Source organism: Mirounga leonina, unplaced genomic scaffold (genome assembly GCF_011800145.1).
Source record: "Mirounga leonina isolate KUSES-001 unplaced genomic scaffold, KU_Mleo_1.0 Mir_171, whole genome shotgun sequence".
In the NCBI taxonomy this organism is placed as follows: domain Eukaryota; kingdom Metazoa; phylum Chordata; class Mammalia; order Carnivora; family Phocidae; genus Mirounga; species Mirounga leonina.
The window spans coordinates 22,946,318-22,973,838 of record NW_023270436.1 but is presented as its reverse complement, the minus strand read 5'-3'; the positions used below and the strand labels follow the sequence as shown (position 1 = coordinate 22,973,838).

Below are 27,521 nucleotides of genomic sequence, written 5' to 3'. Positions count from 1 at the left end.
GCCATGGCAACGGCGTCTCGCGCAGACGGCTCCAGGGAGGGGGCGGGAAGTTGCATCACGAAGAAGGGGCGGTCCCGGAAGTGCGTCAGCTTTCCCTCCTCGGCGACGACTCCGTCGGCCGCCGCCATCTTGCGAGCTTGTCGTATCGGCCGTGCGGGGAGCTGCTTTGACGCAGCACCGCTCACCTTCAGCGAGGCGGACTGGCAGCCCTGAGCGTCGCAGTCATGCCGGCCGGACCCGTGCAGGCGGTGCCTCCGCCGCCGCCCGCGGCCACCGAGCCCAAACAGGTACCGCGACCCCCGCACCTCGACCGGCAGCCCGATCCTCGGCCCGTGCCCTCCGCTCCGGCGCGGGCGCTCTTCACTCATGCAGAGAAAGAAGCGGCCGCTTACGAGGGTTCGGAGGGACTGCAAGTCCCAGGAGGCAGCGCGCTTCCCGCTCTGCTCTGCCTTCTGGTAGCAAAAGAAGCGCTCTTGGAACAGTGGTTCTCAAAGTGTGGTCCGCGGACCAGCAGCATCAACGTCACCTGGGAGTTTATTAGAAATGCCAGACCTAAATACTAATGCATTTTAACAAGATTTCAAGGTGATTGATTAAAGTTTGAGAAACACTGATCCAGCCCATCCGCAGGTTTTCTGTGGTTATTGGGCCCACCGTCGTGTCCTCCCCCAGCCCGCCGGTTTTTGCCCAGTAATGCCTAGTTTCCCAGCCTGTACGGTACATTTTTGGTAATTAGCATCTGCTCGGTGCTTATCTAAGCCAAACACCGTGCCAGGCTCCGACTTACCCAGAATGAATGAAGCACAACTAGTTTAGGGAGCTCACAATTCTAAGTGAGAAGATAGATACAAGTGAATATTCTACTATTGCTTCGATCACCATAAATGATACCAGTTAGCACTTAAATTAGCTGAGGGGGAAAGAGGTGTGTAAATAATTGCAGTATGGTGTGATAGGCCCTATAAGTATCAGATACAGAAGAAACTAATCAACATTTTTTTGATGGAGTGAAGGGGAAATTAAAGTAGGTAAATTGCTTTTAGAGGGATGAATTAGTAGTTTGCCATTCAGGTGATTGGAAAAGGCTAACAGCATCCTTTATTCATTAAGCAAACATTTATTGAGCACATATTGTATGGTGACCCCTGCTTTGGGTTCAGAATACAGAAGAGGTCCATACCCTTACCACAGATACTTTTAAGTACATCTGTATCCCTGGCATTTTCCCAGTCACTTGGGGAAAAGTAAATGAGTTAATACCAGATAATTGCTAAGACACCAGGGTAGGAATCAGATGGTATCTCTGGTCAAGAGTAAATTAAAAAGCGTTGTTGAAGCATAGGATTGGGAGAGTGGTGGCAAAAGATGCATTTTGGGGCATTTTAACTTTTCCTAGTACACAGTGGGGAGAAAGAGAAGAGTTTGAAGCTGCATAATGACATTTGTGTTTCAGAAATTCAGGTAGCAAGTAGTGATGAGAATTGCTAGGAGCACAGTTACTCAAAAGATGCTGAGGGCCTGCCCTAGATGTGAGGGGTTGGGACAGAGTGGATGGGCAAGCTCAAGTCACAGAATGGCTGGTGTTGCAGACTCTCCAACAAAAGTGATGTGTTGGAATCCTGGTTCTGCCATTTGGACCAGTTAAGCTTTACGTTCCTCTGTTTTGTCATCTGTAAAATGGGGGTAATGAGTATTCACATCATAGGGCTCTTATAAGGGCCATAGAGTTAATATATTTAAAGTTCTTAGAGAAGTATATGGAACCTACTGCGTGCTTGATAAATATTATCATGGAATGTGGAGGCCGAGGAAGGGAGAGGAGGGCCATGTTTCTGGCCTGGGTGACAGTGCATGGTTGGCCATTCATGAGGAAAGCGGTTAGAGAGGAAAGTGCCTGGAAGTCAGCTGGATCTAGAGTTCTGTGACACGTTAAGAATGATCTGAGACAGTTTGGGGGGATTGTTCAGCCTAGAGGTGGTAGGGGAAGTAAAGGACATAGTTGTGAGTGCCTGAGGACAGTGTGAATACTGGAGAACCCTAACATAGCGCAGGAGTTGGGAACCCTAACATAGGGCAGGAGGTGAAACAGGAGCCAGGAAGGAAACTTGAATGGTGAGCAAGAAGGAAAGACACAGGAGAATGGGGCATGGGAGTTGAGTGGAGAGTTTTGTGAAGGAATGGTCACTGGTCACATGACCAGGTGACTGCCGTAGTTGGCTGTAGGCAGTCATGTTTGACTTTGGCAAGAGCCCTTGAAATGGCAAGTGCTGAGAAGTACAGTTCTCAGGGAGGTGAGGAAGTGGGAATGGCAAAGCTGAGAAAATTCAGGATATTTAGCTACTAGAGGAAGAGGGGGAGAGCATAGCAGCAGGAAAGAATATGAGGGCAGGGAACTGCTATTTTTTTAAGATGAGAGACTGACCCTTTGTTTACTAAGAGGAAGAAGCTGGTGAAGAAAGAATATTGGAACTTGTGGGACAGATGATGTTGTATATTCCAGTGGGGTTTCACAAAACATTTGAGCATTGAGTGGTGGTTGTGACTAGAATAGGTGCAGAGGGAAAGGGCATAAGGAGCTGCCAGTGAAGAGTTTCCTGTCTTTATTCAGCAAATAGTCGTTAATTATCCCGTGCCAGGCACATCCCTGGGTACAGACATGGCCTTCTGGATTCTGGAAGATGGTTTCTTAGAATGCGGTCAGACACCCCCCCCCCGCCCCCATCTGAATCATCTGGACACTTGGTAAAAATGCAGATTCCCAGTGTCACTGAGAGCAACTAGCCTGGGGGGTGCCACGGAGGCTGCTCTTTTCACTGGTTCCCCAGGAGAGTCCTGTGCAAGCACAGTGCAGTTAAGAGAACTGCTTTTCTGGAGCAGAGGGTCCTAACTCGAGGAAAGTCCATGGGAGAGAGTCTTTATTCTCAATAAATTTTAGAGGAGTTTGACAGTTGGGATCCAGTCCCCCAGGCCAGGAACTTCAAGGCATTATTTTCCTTTTCTTGTTTTCACAGCCCACAGAAGAAGAAGCTTCTTCAAAGGAGGATTCTACCCCCTCCAAGCCAGTGGTGGGAATTATTTATCCTCCTCCAGAGGTCAGGAATATCGTCGACAAGACTGCCAGCTTTGTGGCCAGGTAACATAGCTGCTTCTGCGTTGTCAGCCTAGGCCCATGAGCTCATCTAACACTACAGCATGGCGGTGAGGTGGGCCATGGGCAGGATTGATGTCTCCAGCATGGCATGGCAGTGGCAGAATGTGAGTCACACCCAGCCCCAGAGTCACCAGGAACCTGTGCTTCCAAAATAGGCCTGAGGAAGTGCCTAGGAAGCTATTTTGTCACGGAGAGTATGTGTGTCTGTGTCTGAGCTGCTGATTGGAGGAAGACATAAAAAGGGAGTTGGTCATTCTCATTATGCAAGAACTGTACTTCTCTGAGCTTCAACTGGTCCATCTGCAGAATGGAATAAAATACCACCTCAGAGTTGTTGAGAGGCAGGAGAGAGGGAATGGGACTGAGTGCAGTTCAGGCACATGATACAAGTGTCAGCTGTCTTCGTGGATGACATGGAAGTCAGTGCGAGTTCCTCGCGTCCTTCCCCATCATATTTTACATGCTCCCACTTCCTCAGATGGAATCCTCTTGATTGTCACTTGACTCCAAAGGTCAACACATCCCCTAGTTTAAAGTATTTAAAGTATTCTTTTGGCAGTCAACAGGCCATATGCAGCCTATAGAGCTTTTGTTTGTCCTCATGATATATATTTTTTTAAAGATGTATTTATCAGGGAGGGAGGGAGAGGGGTGGGGGGTTGGGCAGAGGGAGAGAATTTTAAAGCAGACCACCCACTGAGTGGGGAGCCTGACACAGGGCTTGATCCCAATACCCATGAGATCATGACCTAAGCTGAAACCAAGAGTCAGACACTCAACCACCTGAGCCACCCAGGTGCCACATCACAATATATTTTTTTTAAACTTGAATAAGTTGCCACCGTTTAAAAATGAGATTGAGGTGCCTTGGCTCACTTGGTTAAGCAGCTGCCTTCGGCTCAGGTCATGATCCCAGGGTCCTGGGATCGCGCCCTGCATCAGGCTCCTTGCTTGGTGGGGAGCCTACTTCTCCCTCTCCCTCTGCCTGCTACTCTGCCTGCCTGTGCGCTCTCTTTCTGTCAAATAAATAAAAATTCTTTTTTTTTTTTTTTAAGATTTTATTTATTTATTTGACAGAGACACAGCGAGAGAGGGAACACAAGCAGGAAGAGCCACCCAGGTGCCCCAATAAATAAAAATGCTTTTAAAAAAAATGAGATTGCACAAAAAATCTGGATTTCTGTCTTTTGTCAATGAACTGGACAGCTCGTTGCATATAAGCAGTTGCTGGCCTAGAACACACTGCTGCCCTCAGTCAAGACATGTGTTCTCCAGAGGGCCATGCCTTGACCCCAAGGCAGTATCCCCATCACAGTACATCATTTTAATAGAGGGTTCCTTCCTTTCCCAACCTAATAAAATGAAACATAGAAAGAGGTTATTCTGCCTGAGGCCTTTCGCTTATTGGGCTCCATGCAGATTCATATCCTCACATTTCAAAGGCTTTGATTAATCAGGGTATTGCATTAAATCTCTGTGCTTGGTTGAACAATGTCAGGTTTAGGGCAGTAAGTGTTGTGTTTATGATAAATGTTTAATGTCTCATAGCAACGCTCATGCTTCCTTTTTCGCCCTGATAATTTAAAAACAGTAACTAGGAAAAGGGTGTTAGAGGAAGAATCACCACAGTCTTACTACCAGAATAGTTTCTACCAGCTGTTTTCACTTTCCTGTTTCCTTCTGGTCCTTAATGTCCTTTTTTAGATCCTTGTAATACTAGTAGATACTTTCACATCCTGCTTTTCCCTTTTATGCTGTGTTATAAGCATTTTTCCGTGTTGTTCTACGGTCCTCTGATACTGCACCGTCCTCGGTGCACCATGTTGAGGTGATGGGCCTCCCTTGACTTGGCTGTCTCCTCTGTATTTTCCTTCAAGGTTGTTTCCAACATTTCAATTTGGCACACAAAGCTGTGGGGAAATCTGAGCATCTTCTTTCCTTTCTAGATTGTTTTCTTAGAAGAAAATTCCATGTGGCACATTACTGGCTGAAAGAGCATTTTTAAAGATTTTCTTAAACATTTTGCCAAGTAGCTTTCCAGTGATTTTGTGCCAACCTCTGCTGCCACAGAAATGAGTATCCAAGTTTTCTTAAAAATGTGTGCATCCATATTTTCTAGATTTATTTTTGGCTAAGGTGATGGCTTTATAGGCATTTTTAAATATCTGTGGACTTGATTTCGTTTACGTTGCAATGGAGGAACAGACCAGCATCATCTCACTTTGGGATAAAGGAAGCCTACAGGACCATCTTTTCACTTCTGTTGGGTCTCACATATTGATTGATGGAGCGTACGGTTAAAATCACTGAGTATGTTTTTCCGAAAGAAGTTTTTTCTCTCTCTAGGTTTGGTCTTCCCTTCCCTGCATTTTCCTGTCAAGAAACTAAAGTGGAAATTACCCTTAAAAAATCCCACCAGCTGGGTTGACTCTGAGAATCATGTCTTTTTCTGCTGAAATCTATTCCTTGTGTTAGAGAACATAATTCTAAAATTAACATTAAGTTAATTTAAAGGAACAGAATAGCTTGGAATGAACATTCCTGCCTTCTCATTTTCTTTCAGATTATTCCCAGATGTGGTGAGGTTATGGTTTAGGAGGCAGTGATAGAGGAGGCAAGCAGAGCCTTCCCTTTTCTAGCAGCCCTTTGTCTGCCCTGGGTGTTTGCTGGGCATGATGGCCTACCTTAGCAGTATCTAAGTGTGCATTCACCTTCCTTATATGTGGTTTGCATTATTTGAGAAGGTGGAGATGCTTCTTCCCCAAGCATGAGGTTCCAGTTGGACTCATACACTGCCTAATTGAGACACCATGGTGTTATTCATGCTACAGAGTGTGGCCAGAACTTGCAGAGGAGCTAGCCTGGGTGTTGATGACAACCACCATGGCACAGTTTGTTTTGGTGGCTAATCTGGGGCACAGCATTGCCTGCACCATGTCTTTCACCCTCCAGCTAGCAAGGTCAGGGTGTGAAAGTCTCAAGAGAGTGAAGCAACTTGTTGCCAGCAGTCCCTGGAACCATCCCTTGATGTGTTTAGGGCATCTTTTGAGTGCTGGGCTCTGACTGAAGGAGTGAGGGAAGCCCCACAAACATCTTTTTTTAAGATTTTAGTTAGAGCGTGAACAGGGGAAGGGGCAGAGGGAGAGGGATAGAGAGAATCTCAAGCAGACTCTGCACTGAGTAAGGAGCCTGACACAGGGCTCTATTTCACAATCCTGAGATCATGCCCTGAGCCGAAATCGAGAGTCGGACACTTAAGTGACTGAGCCACCTAGGCGCCCCACCACAAACATCTAATACCCAGATCATCTTTAGTGTTTATGGAACAGCCCTTTCTAGCCTTCATAGGAGTGACAGCCCTTGCATGTTAGACCGCTGTATGATTCAAAAAGACTTTGGCATTTCCTTAACTGATTTGATCTTCTAAGTACTCCAGGGTAGAGAGAGAAGGTGATATTAGCCACATCTTACACATGGGAAATTGAGTCGAAGAGAAGTTTGGACCCCCCACTTCTAGGGAGGGGAGAGGGGCTGGAGATTGAGTTCAGTCACCAATGGCTGATAATTTAATCAGCCATGCCTGTGTAATGAAGTCTTAAAACCCTAACCAGAGGGATTCAGAGAGTTTCCAGGTCAGTGAACAAGAACACATCTGAGAGGGTGCCAGGAGGCTGATGCACCCCAGACTCTACAGGGACAGAATCTCCTGTGCTCAGGACCTTACCAGACCTGTCCCTATGTGACTCTTTATCTGACTGTTCATTTTTATCCTTTAAAATATCCTTTTATAATAAACTGGTAATCTAGTAAGTAAAAAAAAAAAAAAGAGAGAGTGGGAGGTTTGGTAACTTGGTGAGTCAGTAGTGAGAACTTAGAATGTGTATGTGTCCATATCTTATGTCTTTAGTGTGCTTCCTGAGTGACATAGGTGTTCCATATGTGTGACACCTTGAAATATTACCATTGGGACTCTTTAAAAATCAGGGTTCCCCAAATATCATGACTTTTTTTTTTTTTTAATCCTGAGGTTTTTTAAAGGCATGCGCGTAGGGTGTATGTGGGAAACTGTCTTGGTGCTGGGAGAGATGGGAGACCTCCCTTCTATTCTTACTGTTCCGCTTGTCATCTGGATGTGCCTTATGCAGCAGCACAGGTCCAGATCCTTGGAGAGCAGTGTTTCCTGCATGGGCCTCCGCCAGTACTAAATGAGGTGATTTGGGGTAGTACTTGGACAAAACATTACATGAAATTGTTTACATTTTGATGTTTTTTTCAATCCTTGTGGTTACCCAAAGGACAGAGTGTCAGTTTGGTGCTAGTGTATCTTTAACACTCCTCCAGCACTCTGTCATCTCTCTTTTTAACTAAGAGAACTGGCCTCAGTCTAGCAAACTTGGAGCTTTAATGTTACTTTAATACTACTTTATTTTCATTGTGTTTAATTTTGTTTCTTTTTGTTAGTAAAGCCACACTGATTTTTATTTGAAATAGTAATATACGTCTTCCTTTTTAAGTACATTTTAAAATATTAAAAGAAAACGGTAAGTTTAGTTTCAGGAATGGCAAGACTAACAGAAGAAGTACAGGAGCAACAGAGGTCTGGGAGACCCTGTGGTAGAGGAGGCCTGGCCAAGGCTTGGAGGAGGCAGATGACTTTGGCCGCTGACGCAGGGAGCCTCATGGAGGACCTCTGCTGCACTTAGGGATGGGCTAGTTTGAGTGATGAGTGGTGGCAAGAAGGGGGCTTGAATGGGCAGTGTTCTGCATTCAGGCAGTTGTAAGGGTTGTGGTGTTAATTCTTCTCTCTTTTCCTCCTTGTAGAAACGGACCTGAATTTGAAGCTAGGATACGACAGAATGAGATCAACAATCCCAAGTTTAACTTCTTGAACCCTAATGACCCTTACCATGCCTACTACCGCCACAAGGTCAGCGAGTTCAAGGAGGGGAAGGCTCAGGAGCCCTCCGCTGCCATCCCCAAGGTCATGCAGCAGCAGCAGCAGGCCACCCAGCAGCAGCTGCCCCAGAAGGTTGGAGCCATTCCCTTCCTTCATATCCCCAGGGCTGAGAGGGAAGCCAGGCCAGGGAGGGGAAGATAATGAACTCTGCTATCTAAACCTCGCTACCAGCGAGGGAGAGACATGAGGTTTCTATCCAAGGAAGAAAACACTGAGGCTCAGATAGCAAAGTACTGCGGCCCTTGACATTTCCTGAGCACGGCTTGTCCAGCTCTATGCTTGGTGCTTTAAGAGTCTCATTGGCATCTCACAGCAGCTACCTGAGGAGGACAGCAAAGAGACCATTTTACAGATGAGGAACCTGAGGCTTGGGGAAGTACGATTTACCCAGGCCACAGAGTCAGTAGTCCAGGATTCAATCTCTTGGCCTGTACTCTTTGCCTTGACCATGGAGTGAGAACAGTGCTGGGATGTGGCTTGTGGGCCCCTTCTTGAGCCATCCCTCCCATCCATCTCACCTTCCCAGGGCCCCTCCATGTGGCCTGCTTTAATACCTTAATCCTCTCTAGGTCCATCACTAGGGACAGTTAGGGTCGCCAGTGAAGATAAAGGGCTGGCACATTTTGCCTCCTGTATAGACCTAGACTGGTCCCTTCTCTTTGCTCTATTTTCCTGGACCATGGTGCCAAAGGCTGCCTGCTGTTTTACAGTGGGGAATAAAGGTTGGAGTAGATTCTGTTACCTTGCATTGCAATTTACTATTTCTAGGGCCTCAGGCTACCTCAGTTTTCTCACCTATAAAAGCCAGGCGAGGTAACAAACGGAATTCCTCTGTCCAGTGGGTCCTCTGCACACATGTAGGGCTAACTGTGTCCTTCATCTCTCTTGGGCGGGATTTAATAAGGCATGTTCCTGTCAGATTTTCTGCCACCCAGTTTTGACGCTCAGTTTCAGGGCAACAGCAGAAATACAGAGGGGCACGGTTCTTGCTCAAAGCCATTCAGGGAGTTGAGGCCACAGTTGGCCAAGAAATTGGTGCTCTTATGAGTTAGGATTCTCTCACACTGTGGGCCACTGGTGTACATGTGATTAACAGAAGTGTAGAGGTCTGTGCCATCCTGTTGGGGGTGTCTTCCCACCCCCTCTCGAGCCTCACATTCTCTCCGCATCTTAGGTCCAAGCCCAGGTGATACAAGAGACCATTGTGCCCAAAGAGCCCCCTCCTGAGTTTGAGTTCATCGCAGACCCCCCCTCCATCTCAGCGTTTGACCTGGATGTGGTGAAGCTGACGGCTCAGTTTGTGGCCAGGAATGGCCGCCAGTTTCTGACCCAACTGATGCAGAAAGAGCAGCGCAACTACCAGTTTGACTTCCTCCGCCCGCAGCACAGCCTCTTCAACTACTTTACGAAGCTGGTGGAGCAGTACACCAAGGTGCCTGGGCAGGGCAGGGGCGGGGGTGCTGGGCCTAGGGAAGGAGGGCACCTTACATAAGCACTGTATCTGCTCGTGTCCACAAGGACATGACTCTTCTGTGGGCCCTCAGGCACATGTTAAAAATTCCAGTTCAGTGTGAAGTCTAGATTTTTTTTTTACTTAAGATTTTATTTATTTGACACAGGGAGAGAACAAGCACAAGCAGGGGGGAGCTGCAGGCAGGGGAGAAGCAGGCTCCCCTTGGAGCAAGGAGCCCAATGTGGGGCTCAGTCCCCGAACCCCGGGATCATGACCTGAGCCTAAGGCAGCCGCTTAACCAACTGAGCCACCCAGGTGCCCCTAAAGTCTTGATTTCTATTTAAATGTAACACAGACTGGTGGTTTGAGAAGCGAAATGTGTGATTGATAACTGCCATTAGGTTAGTGCCTGCTATGTGACAATGCCAAGTGCTAGCTGCTTTTAAGTACATCACAATCTCAGTTGCCTAGCACGGGACCTGAGGAGAAGGAAGCCCTTAATAATTGCCTCCTTTTGCCCAATTTAATCTTCAGAAGAACCCAGGAGGTATTCCCTCCCTGCTTCCCCTTTTTCTCAAAAGCAGAAACAGGCTCAGAGAGTTGAAGTCACTTACTCATGGTCTCTCAGCTAGTAAGTAGCTGCACTGACCCCAGTACCTATGTTGTTTTTGACCCTAAAGAGTACCTTGGATTAGAAATGTAATTTAAATAAATATTGGGAGACAATTTAACTTAAGTAAATATAGCCAGTATTGTTGAAATACTCATTATATACGTAGCATTTTTTCATTTAATCTCTAGTAATCTGTAAGGTAGCCACTGCTATATTTATTTTACAGAAGAGGAAGTAGGCACAGAGAAGTTAACTTGGGCAGGGTCATACAGCTAGGGCTTGCTGAGTTGGGACTTAAACTCTAGCATTTTTCTCCAGCCCCTAAGATCTGGGCTTCAGGGTCCGGAACAAGAAGGTCTCAATTATCATGCTACGTTATTGTAATCAAGACTCTGGACAAGTGAATATTAGTATTTAAAAACAATCAGATTATTAATTTATTTTTTTAAGATTTAATTTATTTTTTTTGACAGAGACATAGCGAGAGAGGGAACACAAGCAGGGGGAGTGGGAGAGGGAGAACAGGCTTCCCGCAGAGCGGGGAGCCCGCTGCAAGGCTCGATCCCAGGACCCTGGGATCATGAACTGAGCAGAAGGCAGATGCTTAACAACTGAGCCACTGAGCCACCCAGGCGCCCCCCAGATGCTAATATATTGCAAAGCACACTGATACAGATTTGCCAGTGGCTTTTCTTGCCCAACATGTAGTGGAGGTTGTCTTCCCGTTTTAGTGGCATGGTTCATACATCTGTTCTTGACAGTTAGGAACAGTACATTAAAGATCTGACTTGAAAGGACTGTAATGATTTACTCTAACTTAATTCACTTTAAGTATGTAACTAGGAAGAATTATAAAAATGTGTGTGGATAGAAAATGATCAAATTAAAAAATGGTAGAGTAGCTAAAATAACAATGGTGGAAGGCCAAAGGGTTAGTGTAATTTATTACACAGTATCAATTTTAAATGAGCTCTGCCTTGATTTTCCCTAGTGGACTACTTCCAGGGTTAAAGGTCCCCAGATCCCTTTTTATTCTGCTACTTTCCTGTTCCTTCTCTCTCAGGATTTAGGTATTGACATTTAGTTCTCTAACCTGAGGGCACTGGTGTGTCTGTCTCTAGTCTTGGGAGACTCTAGGAGCAGATTTATTCCTGAGGTAGAGGTATAGGGATGATAGAATAAGGCTGAGCCACTTTACCAATGATAATAAATATTGTTGGGAATTTATGCTGTTTTGAACAAAGCCATCATTTGTTGTCTCATCAAATATGTATTCAGTGTCGGACTTTATTTCAAATGCCGGAGATACAATAGTGAACAGAAGACATAGAAATTTCTGTCTTTATGTGGAGTTTCTGGTCTGGTGAGGGAGGTGACAAGCAAGTGCAATGTCAGTGGATGGATGTCCGCTGGTAATAAACACTATGGAGAAATAGAAAGCAGGGGACAGAATCTAGGAGATGAGGTGTGTGGGTGGCCGTCTGGAGTAGGGTTGTCAGGGGAGCACGTGCAAAAGGGCCTGGTGGCATGCGCAGAAGGGTAGGAGCAGCCCCATGCTCTGAGAGCAGCCAGCGCATGCGGACTATGCTGGGTGGAGGGCAGTGCTTTTGCTTGTTTTCCTGCCACTCCTTGCAGCAACCTTTTACGTTGACTGTGCCAGCTTTAAGCGGTGGTGTCACTATTTGTAGAAGGCAGCCAAGTTACAGAGTTTAAGTGACTTGCCCAAAGTCGCACAGCAAAGTGGAGTTGGGATTGGGACCTGGAACCCCATGCTCTCGCTTTTCCTGTGCCTTTCCACAGGCCCCGGGAAGCTCCCTCTTTGTCCTGTGTTGTACTACACTAACAGTCGTTTTAACTCTTCCCATGTTTCAGATCTTGATTCCGCCTAAAGGCTTATTTACAAAGCTCAAGAAAGAGGCTGAGAACCCTCGAGAAGTTTTGGACCAGGTAAACTAAATTATAACTAGTTACTGGTGGTACGAGTGACTGTGTTTGGGTTGTTTCATGTTTGGAAATAGGCTTCGAGGCGGGACCTTGTTGTGTTCCAGGCACAGGAGTAGTGGGAAGAAAGGCCTTGTGGCCACAAAGGCTGAAGAACCCTGGACTCTCTGCTCCCTAACTTTCTGCTTTTCTCTCAGCGTTACTGGATCTTCCTCTTTTCTGCCCTCACTAGAAGCCAACTCCTGAACAGGTTTTCTGGTGACAGATGCCTTTTGAGGCCCCAAGTTTTCAGAGTCAAGGAGAGAAGGCATATTGGCATTGCCTGTTTTGGGTGGCTGCATGAAGGCTTTGTTTCTCAGGCTCTCAGATTGCTGCTTCTCTTGTGGGTACTTGGTTGTCATGCAGACTTCCTGGGACAGAGTTTGCTGCTCTGTGAGCATCGAGCCCCTTGCCAGCTCAAGCAGAAAACTCTGAGGTTATAACAAATCGTTGCCCTTGAGGCCCAGACACAAGTTTTCTGTGGTATTTAGAATTGTTATATTCTGTCCAGGCTCTGGGCCTGACTGAAACCAAATGCAAATATCATAGTTTCCTCCAGAAGTTCCCCTTATGGGTAGAGCAGCCTCCTGTTCCGAAGGAGATGCTGGCTTTGGTGAAGGTACTGGAGGTGACAGTCCTGTCAGGAGCAGACCCTGATTCAGCTTAGCATCATGCCGTTTCCTGTCTCTTCAGGTGTGTTACCGGGTGGAGTGGGCCAAGTTCCAGGAGCGAGAGAGAAAGAAGGAAGAAGAGGAAAAGGAGAAGGAGCGGGTGGCCTATGCACAGATTGACTGGCATGATTTTGTGGTGGTGGAAACAGTGGATTTCCAACCCAATGAGCAAGGTAGGTCTGTGACTCCAGGTGGGGGAGCCAGGAGCTTGGAACCATCCTGGAATATCTCAGGTATACATCTCCTCCCAGGGAGCAGCATAGTCCCCCCAGAGGGTTTTATCTATCTGTATCATCTCTGTTGCCAGAAGACTTCAGATTTGCCACATTGCCCCAATTAAACCCAATTGAGCAAACATCGTGCCAGACCTTGGGTGGGCATCTGGAGCCGGAAGAGAAATCGGGCCCTTGGAGAGCTTACAGTGTGGGGAGGGTAGACCAGTGGGCCTTTGATAAGGAGTATCTGTGGAGGTCTCCTGACTCTGGATCACTCTCTGCCAGGGAATTTCCCTCCCCCCACCACCCCAGAGGAACTGGGGGCCCGAATCCTCATTCAGGAGCGCTACGAGAAGTTTGGGGAGAGTGAAGAGGTTGAGATGGAGGTCGAGTCTGATGAGGAGGACGAGAAACAGGAGAAGGCGGAGGAGCCTCCTTCGCAGTTGGACCAGGACACCCAAGTGCAAGACATGGATGAGGTATACTTCTGGGAGGGCCTGCGAGCTGGCCTTTCCCTCTTTCGCTTAAAGAGATGGGGGTGCTCTCCACAAGTCAGATCCAGCTCCCTTGTGAACCTTGAAAGGAGGCATGGGTCCCAAGTAAGGCATCCTGGCTGAGCAGCTGCCCAGACCCAGGCAGCATAGAGCCTCTTCCCAGCTCGAGCAACAAAGATTCATTCACAGGCAAGGATCTGAAAGCTGTGCTGGCTCTGTTCTGTGACCTTCCCCCCTTTGCCCAGAGGCCCTGCTCCCCCCCACCCCCATGCCAGCTCTCAGTAAGGGAACACTTTGCCACATGCTTTGATGCATTTGAGCTTAGGCCCAAATGATCAGCAGTTCCCAGAGCTTTTCTTAGTGTAGCCTCTGCTTCCTTTTGGCCACCTCTACCCCCTCCAAGCAGGCATAGAGTCTCCAGAGCCAAGCTGTTCTCCTCCCCTTGGAAAGAATTTGTGTGTGAGAAGAATGGCCCCTGTGTCTGTGGGAATTGACTTTTTCTCTCCCTCCCAGCATTGGTCCATGAGCAGCTACCATTGAGCGCCAACTTGCCCCCCGCGCCCCTCCCCAGCATGTTTAAGTGCCCTTGGCCTCCTGGGACTGCCTGGTGCCAGCTGCTGGAAATGCCTGGGCGGAGTGTTAGCACCACGGCCCCCAGCACTCCCATTCATGTTGTGAGGAAGGAGCTTGGCCAGCTGCCGGCTGGCCTCGGCTGCCCCCAGAGGCTTAGCACATGGATGCTGGCTGGCAGGGACCTAGGCTCCTTATCACCCTGAGAGCCGCCAGGGCTCAGCTGCAGGGAGGTGGCCTGTTGGGCCTTCTCTGAGTCCTGCCATTGCTTTGCTCTTCAGGGTTCGGACGATGAAGAAGAAGGGCAGAAAGTGCCCCCACCCCCAGAGACACCCATGCCGCCGCCTCTGCCCCCGACTCCAGACCAGGTCATTGTTCGGAAGGACTATGACCCCAAAGGTAGGGCCTACTTTCCTGCCTTCACATGTTCCTCAGTGCTGTCTGTTTCTGGGAGGGGGTGAGGTGGCTTGTCATGAAGGCAGGCCTGGTGGTGGGGAACTGAGCGGAGTCATCTCTGGTGCCCAGTGCCTTTACGGGGCCAGCTACAGCATGGCACTAAACGGATGTGTCTCGGATGAGTGAGGCACAGACAAGACAGCAGTGTCTTAACCCTCAGCCACCTCCCAGTGTTCTTGTTCAGGCGTCTTTCTTACCTTTCAGCTTCCAAGCCCCTGCCTCCAGCCCCTGCTCCAGATGAATATCTTGTGTCTCCTATTACGGGGGAGAAGATCCCTGCCAGCAAAATGCAGGAACACATGCGCATTGGGCTTCTCGATCCCCGCTGGCTAGAGCAGCGAGACCGCTCCATCCGTGAGAAGCAGAGCGACGATGAAGTGTATGCACCAGGTGAGGTGGGGTTCTCCCACCCAGACCATACCCCTTCTCTGACGTGGCCCTGACTCGCCTTGACCCATGGGAATTTCTAGACTATGGTCAACTTGCTTTAAGCAAACAGAGCAACAACTGAGGTCAACAAAAAGTTTTGAGGATAGGTACAGCCTGTGATGCCTCAAAAGAATTCCCCATTTTCCAGAAGCACTCTTCATAAGGCTCCTCCAAAGGCAGGAACCTGACACGGATGGCATCCCAGACATACCAGAGCTGGGAAAGTTGACCTTCTTGGGGCTGTCTTAGAATGAGGGCTCTGGTGGCTAGAGCACCCTTAGTGCTTTGAAATGAGATACGATGGGAGGAAAACTGTCCCAGAGGCAGGAGAGTAAGCTTTTAGTCCTGACTGCCACTTGCCATTTGTGTGATCCTGTCCTCTCAATTGCTTCTCGTAAGTCAAGCGGTTGGACAAGCTCTAGCATACAGGCTTAGTGCTGATTGGGCTTCCCCAGGCTCAGGATGGGCATGCTGTGTTGGGACCTAGACTCGGCCTGCCTCATGGGACCAGCCTCTACCCTGCACAGGGAGAGTTGCTGCTCTGTTAGAAGGGCACCTGGTTTTAGTTTCCTTTCTGTCCCCTGCCTCCGTTCTGTGACTGTATCTAGGTCTGGATATTGAGAGCAGCTTGAAACAGTTGGCTGAGCGGCGTACTGACATCTTCGGTGTAGAAGAAACAGCCATCGGTAAGAAGATCGGTGAGGAGGAGATCCAGAAGCCAGAGGAAAAGGTGCAGTTCTGATGGATTCTAGTGCCTTCCCCACCCTCACCTCCTATACTTCGGCTGCATTCTAGGAGCCCTGACAAGCTGTGGCTTTGCTTTCCCTTGCAGGTGACCTGGGACGGCCACTCAGGCAGCATGGCCCGGACCCAGCAGGCTGCCCAGGCCAATATTACCCTACAGGAGCAGATTGAGGCCATCCACAAGGCCAAGGGCCTGGTGCCAGAGGATGATACCAAAGAGAAGATTGGCCCCAGCAAACCCAATGAGCTTCCCCAGCAGCCACCACCTCCGTCTTCAGCCACCAACATTCCTAGCTCTGCCCCACCAATTACCTCTGTGCCCCGGCCACCCGCGGTAAGCCAGTAGCCACTTTGGGACTGATCTTGCAGAGCTTGGTTCTTGGGGTTGGACACTATCGGCTGAGGACAGCTTCCTTATAGTGGGGCCCAGGTGCCGTTTGGGTCAAGTTGAGAGACAGAGAACTCTTGAATTTTAAGTGGGAACCTCTAGTGTGATCATCCATCTGTGTGGGAGGATTGGAGCAGGGAGGGAGGCAAGAGGCAAATGTGAGAAGCAGACTTAGGGCAGAGAAGGGCTGCAGGGCTTAATAGGTCTTCAAGGACTGCTGGCCCGTCTCCAGGAAGCTAACTTGAGGTCAGCCTCTTTGGTGTCTCTTTCAGTTTCTGCCACAAGCAGCTGGTTGAGTCCCAAGTGGAAAGAGTGTCACTCTGAGCCTCTCTCGGCGTAGTTCCTGTCAGAGCCTGGTTGTGAGCCTGCAGTCTGTCAGCCTCAGGGCACTCCGTCAGAGCTGTCCAGTCCCTATCCTCAAAGGCTACAGGTGGCTAATCACCAGCCTCATATGCCCTCGAGGTCCAGCTTTGGCTTCCTGTCCCTTCTCCCCCCACAGATGCCGCCTCCTGTTCGTACCACAGTTGTGTCTGCAGTACCTGTCATGCCCCGCCCCCCGATGGCATCAGTGGTCCGACTACCCCCAGGCTCAGTGATTGCCCCCATGCCACCCATCATCCATGCACCCAGGATCAACGTGGTGCCCATGCCTCCCTCGGCCCCTCCTATCATGGCACCCCGCCCACCCCCCATGATTGTGCCAACAGGTCAGTGTGTCTTATGTCACCTTCCAGGCCATTGGGTCAGGACTATAGATTAAACACTGTGAGCAGAGCAGTGGCCAATGGTAGTGCCTCGTTGTTACAGCTGGGGGTCAACCCAGAGGGGAGCCTTGGCTTCCCCATGTGTGTGATCCCTGAGCTAGGAGCTGGGGAGCCACAGGTCCTGGGGGAGATAGGCTGACGTGGCAGAGCTGGGGTCTGTGCACCGGGGGTGGTCAGGCTCCAGACAGGTGCAGGGGGCCAATGATGCTTGCGGTCATCTGGCACCTACTCTGTCCATCAGTCCTGCCCCTGCTGCCAGTCCCCTGCTGACCAGTCTGGGCAGTCTCCCAGGTCTCCCTGCCAGGGATCCTGCTGGCTGCCAGACTCAGCAAGAAGTGACCCTTCCCAACTGTGACTGGGAGAAGTGGGAAACCTTTGCAGTCTCCCCTCACCAGCCCTGAGTCCCAGGGCCCTTGCACTCATGCAACTGCTTATTCCTGTCCTTGCAGCATTTGTACCCGCTCCACCTGTGGCACCTGTCCCAGCTCCAGCCCCGATGCCCCCTGTCCACCCCCCGCCTCCCATGGAGGATGAGCCTGCCTCCAAGAAACTGAAGACAGAGGACAGCCTCGTGCCTGAAGAGGAGTTCCTACGCAGAAACAAGGTATGTGATACTAGAGTGCCACCCGTGGTCGTAAGGCCTAGTTGGGGAATCCAGTCCTGCTGCAGTTACACTCCCTGGCCCACCCTAGTCTGCTCCCACTGTTTTGGCCTCGGGGGCCTAAGTCGGCTTTTTGAAGCCTGTAAGAGCTTCTGAGTGCACAGTGGATGTGCAGTTAGCAGTCACAGGAGCAGGCCGGATAGATAGTTCCTCTGGTGTGAATTATTGTGGAGACCAGCAGGCAGGACTTGGGTATGAAAGGGGCCCTGGGCACTGGAGGAAGTCCTGGGTGTGGTTCTTAATTTCTCTGTGGCTTTCTTCTCTGGCTCCAGCTCCTTGGAGTTCTCCCTGTTGTGGGGATTCTGTTGGGTGCTATAAATAAGGGGAATCCTGGCACTGCCAGTGCCTAGGGAAGCTGTCAGGTTCTAGTGAGGAGGCAGAAACAGTGCTCGCCCCATCCCCCCAGTGCATTTGACCCGATCTTTTTTTTTTTTCTTTCCGATAGCAGTTCCCATTTTCTGAGTACCAGCTGAAGTGCCAAGGTAGAGCTACACATTTTATGGGCACATGTCTTTTCAGTGCTTAACAACAGTACCATGCAGCTGTTGTGATCACTTGCTTTATAAACTTGGTGTTGAGGCTTAGCGAGACATGGTTAGACTAGGAGTTGGGAGCTCAGGTTTTCTGACTCTGCAGTTTATATTCTCTCTCTTTTGTGCTTTTGGGGTTTACAGGGCATTTTCTTACCACTTTTTCAGTTCCAGACTCACCAGGAGGCAGGGTAGAGATCATTTTGAAGAAGAGAAACCAAATCTTGAAAAGGGAGTGAATTGTGCCATGTTGCTAGTGGTGTTAGTAGTGAGTTGGGCCAGAGTCCAAGAGCCCAGATGGACAGGTGATATTGTTTAGATTGGCCCAGAATAGGAGAGCATAGTTCCTGATGGGCTCAGGGTTCCCCGGGTGTAACGGCCATGTCCTGTTTGTAGGGTCCAGTGTCCATCAAAGTCCAAGTGCCCAACATGCAGGATAAGACTGAATGGAAACTGAATGGACAAGTGCTGGTCTTCACACTCCCGCTCACAGACCAGGTATGAGTTGCTGCTGCTAAGTGGCATCAGGTGCAGGGATCCAAGGAGTCAGGGGGGGCAGCTTTCTTCAGCTGACCTTAGCAAGGGGCTGAACAACCTCTCGGTCCCACAGGTCTCCGTCATCAAGGTGAAGATTCATGAAGCCACGGGTATGCCTGCAGGGAAACAGAAGCTGCAGTATGAGGTGAGTCAGATGTGAGTGGTCTTGCCCCTTGGGTCACAATGCCTTTGCCATCCCAGAAGCTAAATCCCCTGTGGAATCAAAGGAGTGAAGAGACATGTGGGTGTGGCCACGTGAGTCTGTCCTAGAAGTGGTGATGCTGTCTGGGAGTACCAGGGCAGGTTAGCCCAAGAGAGCAAGGCTCGGGGTGGCTGGGGCACAGTCTAGTCTTATGTAGAGCCCCAAAAACCTTTTGCCTCTGTGACTAGGGTGGACATCTGGGGACAAGACTTGGAATGCTGTGGTGGGTTTCTGGCCCAGTGGTGGAGCCATCCCAGCCAGTGTGGTCTGGGGTGGCCTGGCTTTGTGCAGAGACACAAAAGTGATAGTCCAGCTCAACCTGGTGCCCACCTGGCCACATGGGGCTGCTTTATTCTTCCTCTCAGGACTTTGACAAATGACTACTCTGAGCCTCAGTTTCCTGTTCTGTAAAATGAGACTCTTGGATTGATCTCTAAAAGGTCATACGATTTGAGAGTCAGAAATTCATGGGGTTGGTCTGGGCCAGCTTTTTGGGGAGTTGACAAAGAGGAAGAGCATGGGTTACTAGGAACGAAGGAAAGCAGAGCATTCTCGGGGGAACCGGAGACCTTCAATCCCACCCTGTGCCACCCCCATCCCTGCTCCCCGCCATTGACCCCATCTTCTTTCAGACCCCTGTATTCACTGAGTTCAGAGGGAATGGATGTTCAGAGTTGTGAGACTATACACTGCTCGAGGCTGGGTTGCCCCACGCTAAAGCATACCATCTGTTTTCCAGGGCATCTTCATCAAGGATTCCAACTCCCTGGCTTACTACAACATGGCCAATGGCGCCATCATCCACCTGGCCCTCAAGGAGAGAGGCGGGCGGAAGAAATAGAGAAGAGAAACCTCATGTCAGGTCTCAGCCACTGCCGTTTTTGCCCCTCCTGTCTCCCGCTATCCCACCCTCTGCCCCAGTCCCAGGAGACCCTGCCTTGTACATTTGTTTCATTCTTACTAAGCTTGGAAATTCAAATTGTCCTGCCAAATTTTCTCCCCCCCACCCCTTCTCCACATTGATAAGGGAGAGCTTTCAAAGCCAGTCTCCTCCCCAGCAGTCTCTGGAATCCCTTTGTGTTTGAGTCTTGATTTGAGGGGATTCATTTCTTTAGGTAGCGAGTTAGATGTGAACCCAGAAATGTCCTATGGGATAGTGTCATAGTACCAAGTGGCATCTGGCTGATAGAATATGGTTGTTCTCATTATTAATCATTTTGTATCTTGCCATGGGTTGTCTAATAAACCTCTTGTATGCTTTTGTGAAATCAGTGTCATAAGACTTGTCCCTTGGCCACCTGTGCCCTGTCCAGACCCAAGGCAGTACATTGTGGCTCCTTTTCTACTCTGAGGAATATTGGACTTTTTTTTTTTAAGTTAAATATTCTTTTATTGAAGGAACTTTAGTATGCTAGAGGTAACATTTAAACAGTGTTAATAGGCTTTATGCTTTTTTTTTTTTTTAAGATTTTATTTATCTGAGAATGTGCATGGGGGGAGTGGGGGGAGAGGGAGATGCAGACTCCCCTCTGAGCAGGAAGTCCACTGTGGGGCTTGATCCCAGGACCCTGAGATCATGACCTGAGCCGAAGGCAGACACTTCACCGACTGAGCCACCCAGGCGCCCCGGAATGTTGGGCTTTTAACTAAATTCTTATCACCACCAAGTCTTTCATGAATTTGTCTTAGATTTATAAGCTCTTAAAATGTTTGGATTCTCCAAAGGTATACCCTGTGTATTTAATAGATTGCTACAAAATGCTTTCAGCATGCCAGGACCACAGAAGAACAGGACAAGTGTGATGCAGTTCCGGGCCAGTGGGCAGCGGAGAGACACATGGAGATGAGACTGGAGGGTGGCAGTTTCCTGCAGGCCTGGAATCATCCATCACCTGATTGGCTCTGTGACCTTAGTCAGGTGGCTTACCCTGAGTGAGCACAGGGTCATGAAATTTTCTTTAGTTTTATTTAAATAGTACTTAGTTGTGCCACAGCTATGACTTATTCTAAGAATTTAAAAATTTAACCAATTTTTTGGTTACTGTTTGCTTACTGTTTTAAGTACTCCATCAATTTTAACTTATGTAATATTGAGTTTTCCTGTTTCATACTTGAGTCAGCTGAGCACAGAGACGGTGGGTTGCATGCCCACAGTCCACAGCGTAAGAAGCTGAAAAGAGAATGTGTGCAGAATGCTTGTCACAGGCCTTGCTCCCTAGTAAGAGCCAGATACAGGCTGTTTTTTTTTTTTGGAATTGTGCTATCACAGAGCTAGGTGCTGCTATGGGCGTTTAGAGGGAGGAAGGTGAGAGCCTGTTGAAAACTATTTCCTGATTTGAAACCTAAATCTCATTCTGTTCTAAAGATCCATGTGTGTTTATCCCGAGAGTATCTAGTGCCTTTTCTTTGCAGTCCCTCCATTGGATCCTCCTAGCTGCCCCACGAGGTCATCTCCAGGGCTCAGAGGGGTAAGGCCATTCCCAAGGTCATAGAACCAGTATTCTAGTCACCACCCTACCCTGCTCTGTACCACCAGCAGCCTCCTCGCCCCACCCCAGTCCCATACACACAATCTCAAAGCTTCTGACTCCAGACCTAGGGCTCAGGTGGCCCTTTTACAGTACCACTTGTATGGCTCCATTACAAACTACTGATGCCTCACATTTTTAACTTGGTCGAGGGATGTTATTCCTCACCCTGTTCGACATCTGCCTCCCACCTGGTTGCTGGAAGTTCCCCCAGGGGCCAGGGCTGAAGTGGGTTCCATGTTTTTGGGTATCTAAAATGAAGGCACTGCTGGTTGCTTCTCCATAGTCAACACCCAAAATTGCACTGAACACTGGGAAAGGGGGTCAGGATGCCTGGGGGTGTCCTATGCTCCAAGCTCTCCTTTCTTCCTGGGATTGTTTCTGGGAATGGGGAACAGGGTGTGGTGTTAGGCACTCTTCCCCCACAGATGGCAGATGACGGAGGCTGTGACTGGAGGCCAGGAATGCTTTTGGGTGGAATGTGAGTGAATGGGTCCTTTGAGCCACCCTCTGAGGCCCAAACCGTTTCCTGAAGCTCTTGAATGAACATCTGTCCTGGCTCATTCCCGTCGTAGAAGGCCCATTGACCAGGGTGGCCTTGTGACTGTCAATGGCCATGGGCCCAGCCCTCCACACTTCTGGTATAGGGCCTATGACATGAAGGCAATGCCTTGTGTACACAGCTTTTCTGAATCTCACTGCAGTCCTCAGGATTGTCTGCCCCATTTTTTAGATGAGGGAGATACACAAGGTCATGTGGCCAGTGAGGGCTCTGGAAGGCCAAAGCAGCTCTTCCATTCCTGGTGACCACACTGTCCTCACTGCCTCACCAGACCAGACTGTGAAATGGGGAGAAATGTTTCTGTTGTGGGACTGCTGGGAAAATGGGCATGATTTGATGCTCTCAGAGAGGCTGTCATTTTAGACTTACACAGAGGACTTTGGGAGTTGTAGACATTAAGGAATTTCACTTTCAGTTCCACCAGCAGCTTGACTTGAGTACTTGTCATAGCCCAGAGGAGGCCATCTATGATTAGACCCATTTCACTTTTTATTTATTTTTTAAAGATTTATTTAATTTAGAGAGTGGGGGGAGAGGGAGAGGGAGCGAGAATTTTTTTTTTTTTAAGATTTTTTTTATTTGAGGGGCGCCTAGGTGGCTCAGTCAATTAAGTGTCTGCTTCGGCTCAGGTCATGATCCTGGGGTCCTGGGATCGAGTTCCACATCAGGGTCCCTGCTGTGCCGGGAGCCTGCTTCTCCCTCTGCCTCTGCCGCTCCCCCTGCTTGTGCTCTCTCTCTCTCGCTTACTCTTTTTCAAATAAAATCTTAAAAAAAAAAAAAAGATTTTATTTATGACAGCGAGCGAGAGAGCGCACAAGCCAGGGGAGAGGGAGAAGGAGACTTCCCGATGAGCAGGGAGCCCCATGCGGGCCTCAATCCCAGGACTCTGGAATCATGACCTGAGCCAAAGGCAGATGCTTAACCGACTGAGCCACCAAGGCGCCCCAGGAGAGAGAATCTTTTTTTTTTTTTAAAGATTTTATTTATTTATTTGAGACAGAATGAGAGAGACAGAGAGCACATGAGAGGGGGGAGGGTCAGAGGGAGAAGCAGGCTCCCTGCCAAGCAGGGAGCCCGATGCGGGACTCGATCCCGGGACTCCAGGATCATGATCTGAGCCGAAGGCAGTCGCTTAACCAACTGAGCCACCCAGGTGCCCCTGGGAGAGAGAATCTTAAGCAAACTCTGTGCTGAGCCTGACACATGGCTCGATATCACAACCCTGAGATCATGACACAAGCCGAAATCAAGAGTCAGACTCCTAACCAAATGCATCACCCTGGTACCCCGACCCATTTCACATTTTAAGATTTTATTTATTTGAGAGAGAGAGCAGGAACACAAGCAGGGGTAGTGGGAGAGGGAGAAGCAGGCCTCCCGCCGAGCAGGGAGCCCGATGTGGGGCTCGATTCCATGACCGTGGAATCCTAACCCGAGCCAAAGGCAGACGCCTAACAACTGAGCCACCCAGGCGCCCCCCCATTTCACTTTAGAGAATATATACAAACGCTATATTAGGTTATGTTAGGATATATACTTAAATGGAAATATGTGGTGTACTTGAATTGTAACAATTCTTATGTAATATTTATCTATAATTCAAAAATCAAAAAGGCAAAATACAATATGGCTTAAACACATACTAGTACATAAGATCTTTAGAAGTTTGCTTTTTCTAAGTAAAAGTAAGATGTACCATCTTCAAGTTGAGATCATTAACTTAGGAATTTTCTTTTATCTTACATTGCTATATTTTGATAAAAAGTAAGTGAATAGGGGTGCCGGGTGGCTCAGTTGGTTAAGCGTCTGCCTTCAGCTCAGGTCATGATCTCAGGATCCTGGGATGGAGCCCTGCGTTGGGCTCTCTGCTCACCAGGAAGTCTGCTTCTCCCTCTCCCTCTGCCCCTCCCCACCCTTCGTGCTTTTTCTCCTTCTCCGTCTCAAATAAATAAAATCATTCCAAAAAAAGGTAAGTGAATTATTCTAGATACCCCTGAATCGTGTAATCTGAAGCAAGACAAGATACCTTACTATTCCTTATTACAGAGAAGGTACTGCTATTGCCTTAAACTGAGTTAAGCCAGTCAGTGTTCCCTGTCCCTGAGTTGTGATTAGATTAGGGGTAGGCATGTGTCCTAGTATAAACAGATGACACCTGAAGGAATGCTGCCCCTCACTATTGAGCAGAAGCTACCAGAAGAGTCTGTTGTATGGATGTGTGGTGAGCCTGGAGCTGCTACCATGAGGGTCTCTAGCTCGAGATGAAGCAAGAAGGAGGACAAAGAAAAAGGAAAATAAGGTTGCTTATTACTGGTCAACCTCTGGATCAGACATCTGAAGCTCATTTACCTATGATTTTTTTTTTTAAGATTTTATTTATTTGACAGCGAGAGAGAGAGCACAAGCAGGGGGAGTGGCAGGCAGAGGCAGAGGGAGAAGCAGGGAGCCCGATGCAGGGCTTGATCCCAGGGCCCCGGGATCATGACTTGAGCCAAAGGTAGTTACTTAACCAGCTAAGCCACCCAGTTGCCCTCTGCCTGTGATTTTTTTTAAGCTATAGAACCCACTAAATGCAGTTTTGGGTTAAGCCCTTTTGAATTCTGTTCCCTGTCACTTGGACCAAAAGAGTCTTTCTCTTATCCTCGGTGTAGGGATAAAGAAACTATAGCTTGCCTACTCTTCATTGGCTGCTGGGCACCACCTATCTACCTTCTGAACCTCAGCTCTCCTCTTATTACAAATAAAGGCTCTGACATCTGGACATCTACTCACAGCCAGTGCTGACAGATTTTCTGAGCACACGCAGTTCTACATTCCAGGGTCCGGGAAAGAGGACTTCCCTGGGGCCCGTGTGAGCACCTGGAGCTAAACTTTCAGGAATGACTCCAGTAGGATGAGTCTCCAGGTTGTCCATTCATTTGGGCAGTCCTGGCTAAGCATCTCCTCAATACCTACAGCAGCCAGTCTACCTGGATGTTTCACAGCATTGGCAAAGGCCTCTTAACTATCCAGGGAGCCATGTAACTCTGCGGGGCATTCCTTTGGATCTTTCATTCATTCATTCACTCCTACTTTCTCACTGCCGTCTAACCACCCCATTCTCTGAGCCTGCTTCTCTTTCTCCCAGATCCCCACAGAGAAGCTTCCTTATCTCCATCTATTCCCCACCCCCACCCGCACCCCCAGCATTCTCTATACCTTACTCTGCTTTATTGTCCTTTTCATACACGTGTTCTTCCTCTAGTGCAATGTAAACTATTGATCCAGGTCTTCATCTCTTGTTCAATAAATATCAAAGAGCTCTGAAATTTGAAGAAATGTAACTGAGTGTCTACTATGTGCTGGAGGCTTCAGAGATAGCTTATGTACTTCACCAAGTAATTTTTTTTTTTTTTTTGAGTAAGCTTTACACCCAGTATGGGGCTTGAACTCAACCCCCAGATCAAGAGTTGCATGGTCTACTGACTGAGCCAATCAGGCACCCCCTCACCGAGTAATTATTGACATTCTTATTTTTCAGAAGAGGAAACTAGTGTTCTGAGAAGTTAATCAATTTTGCACAGGAATGCTCAGTTCCTGAGGGGTACATTCATGAAGTGAAGTCTCCCAAGCCATGTTCCATGGGTTAAATTAGGTAAACCCTGCTGCAGCCAACAGACTGTGATGGGAAATATTCAAGACAGTAATGGATTTGCAAAGTGCTTTGTAAACTACAAACACCATCACTCCTGGCTTCCATCTACTAAGTACGTCCATGTGCCAGATGCTTAGCACATATTATCACACTGAAGTCTCAGAACAACTTCCATAAGGAGGTATATTTTCCAGTATTTCCACTTCACAGATGAGGAAATGGGCTGAGAGAGAAGTGACTTAAGGTATACAGTGACAGCAGAGATTTGAATCCTGGGTGGGCTTGTGTAAGAAAATTAAAAGCTGGGGCCTCAAGGCCTTAATTTGAGAAACATTTACTCTCCCAGAGATGGACACCCAGGTGCTTCTTACCTATCCCTCACCCTCACCCCAAATACCTCTGAGGCAAACATCACTGTACATGTGCCTTTACAGAGCCGAACGTGTTTGGGATATGGCCCTAGGACCAGAATTATGAAGTCAAAGGGTTGTGACTACTTTGCCAGGCTTGAGGCCTCACATCTGCTCCCCTTGTGTCTGGCTCCTCTTTCCCTTCCCTGGGTTAGGCCAACATCCCCATGTAAGGCCCACTCGCCCCTCCTACAACCTGGGACTAAGAACCCACCACTGTCTAGAGCCATTGGAGAGGAGGAATGTCTTCCTAGACTGAGAGTTTAAGACCAAAATAGCCTGTGCCCACTCCCATGTCTGCTGTTGCCCTGTTTATGGAAAACCAGAAGCCTATGGAATGTGAAGACTGCACAGTGAAGTCTTCAAGAATGTCTGGGCCATGTGGCATCGAGGACACGGCTGGTGAAATCACTCAAGTCTTAGGACCCCTCACTTGGGGCCATGCCTTGGGCCCCTTAGCAGCCTGTCCCAGGCCCTGCAGCCAGGCCTGGCTCTTCCAGTCTTCTCCTGTTTCTGGATCTGTCTCCCTCAGGTCTATAGGGACTATCAGATGACAACGTGGTTGCAGCTTATAAACTAAAAAGTACTGGGCTTAAGTGAGGAGCTATCATTATGGCTCTAAGAGTTGACAATCCCTGGGGTGGGAAGTAGGCTTTTGGGAGCTAAGTCTATATAGATACAATTGATCCATGCCTCCTGATACAAGCTGTTGTTGGTAAGAGCTAAGTTCAAATTCTGCCTCTGCCACAGCTATTGCTGGGACCTTAGGAGCTGATTCCACTTCCCTACACTTCAGTTTCTTTAACTGTAAAAATGGGACAAAATTGTACCTACCTCATTGCACAAAGATGATAACAGAAGGTGTGACCAATTTGGAAAACAGCTTGCCAGTTCCTCAGGAGGTTAACCAGTTACCATATAACCTAGCAATTCCCACTCCTAGGTATTTGCCCAAGAGAAAGGAAAATATATGTCCATACAAAAGCTTGTACCTGAATGTTGTTTCCCAAAAATGGAAACAACCCAAATGACCATCACTGATAAATGGATAAATAAAATGTGGAATTTGCATTTGGTGGAATATTATTCAGGCACACAGAGGAATGAAGTACTGATACATACTACAACATGGATGAACCTTGAAAACATGCTGAGTAAAAGAAGCCAGACACACAGGCCACATATTGTATGATTCCATTTATATGAAATGTCCGGAAAGGGCAAGTCTGTAGAAATAGAAAGCAGATTTGTGGTTGCCAAGGATGGGGAGTGACTGCTAATGGATAGGAATTTGTTTTGGGGTGATGAAAATGTTCTAAAATTAGGTTGTGGTGATAGTTGCAAAACTCCACAAATATGCTTTAAACCATTGAATTATACATTTTAAACGGGTAATTTTTATGGTAGGTTAATCATGTCTCAAGCTGTTGGGAAAAAGATTACGAGAGAAAGTGGATAGAACTTGGGGCAATGAGTAGCCCAATAAACGTTGGTCATTATTCTTATTAAATAGGTCTCCCAAGAGCTAATTTAAATCCCTAGAAGCAGTGAGCAGGGGCGGCGGAACTTTTA

General features: G+C 48.3%; 1 protein-coding gene across 1 annotated transcript; it reads left to right on the top strand.

The window, feature by feature from the left end:
• Positions 1-105: 105 nt before the first annotated feature.
• Positions 106-20,083, top strand: SF3A1 (splicing factor 3a subunit 1). The gene is made up of 16 exons (XM_035017364.1): positions 106-287; positions 3,012-3,133; positions 7,973-8,180; positions 9,283-9,540; positions 12,047-12,121; positions 12,848-12,998; positions 13,326-13,519; positions 14,386-14,503; positions 14,765-14,950; positions 15,598-15,719; positions 15,822-16,067; positions 16,621-16,828; positions 17,335-17,489; positions 18,473-18,574; positions 18,687-18,758; positions 19,555-20,083. Exons 1-16 carry the CDS (start codon positions 225-227, stop codon positions 19,654-19,656), a joined length of 2,382 nt encoding a protein of 793 aa, XP_034873255.1. The 5' UTR covers positions 106-224; the 3' UTR covers positions 19,657-20,083.
• Positions 20,084-27,521: the final 7,438 nt, after the last annotated feature.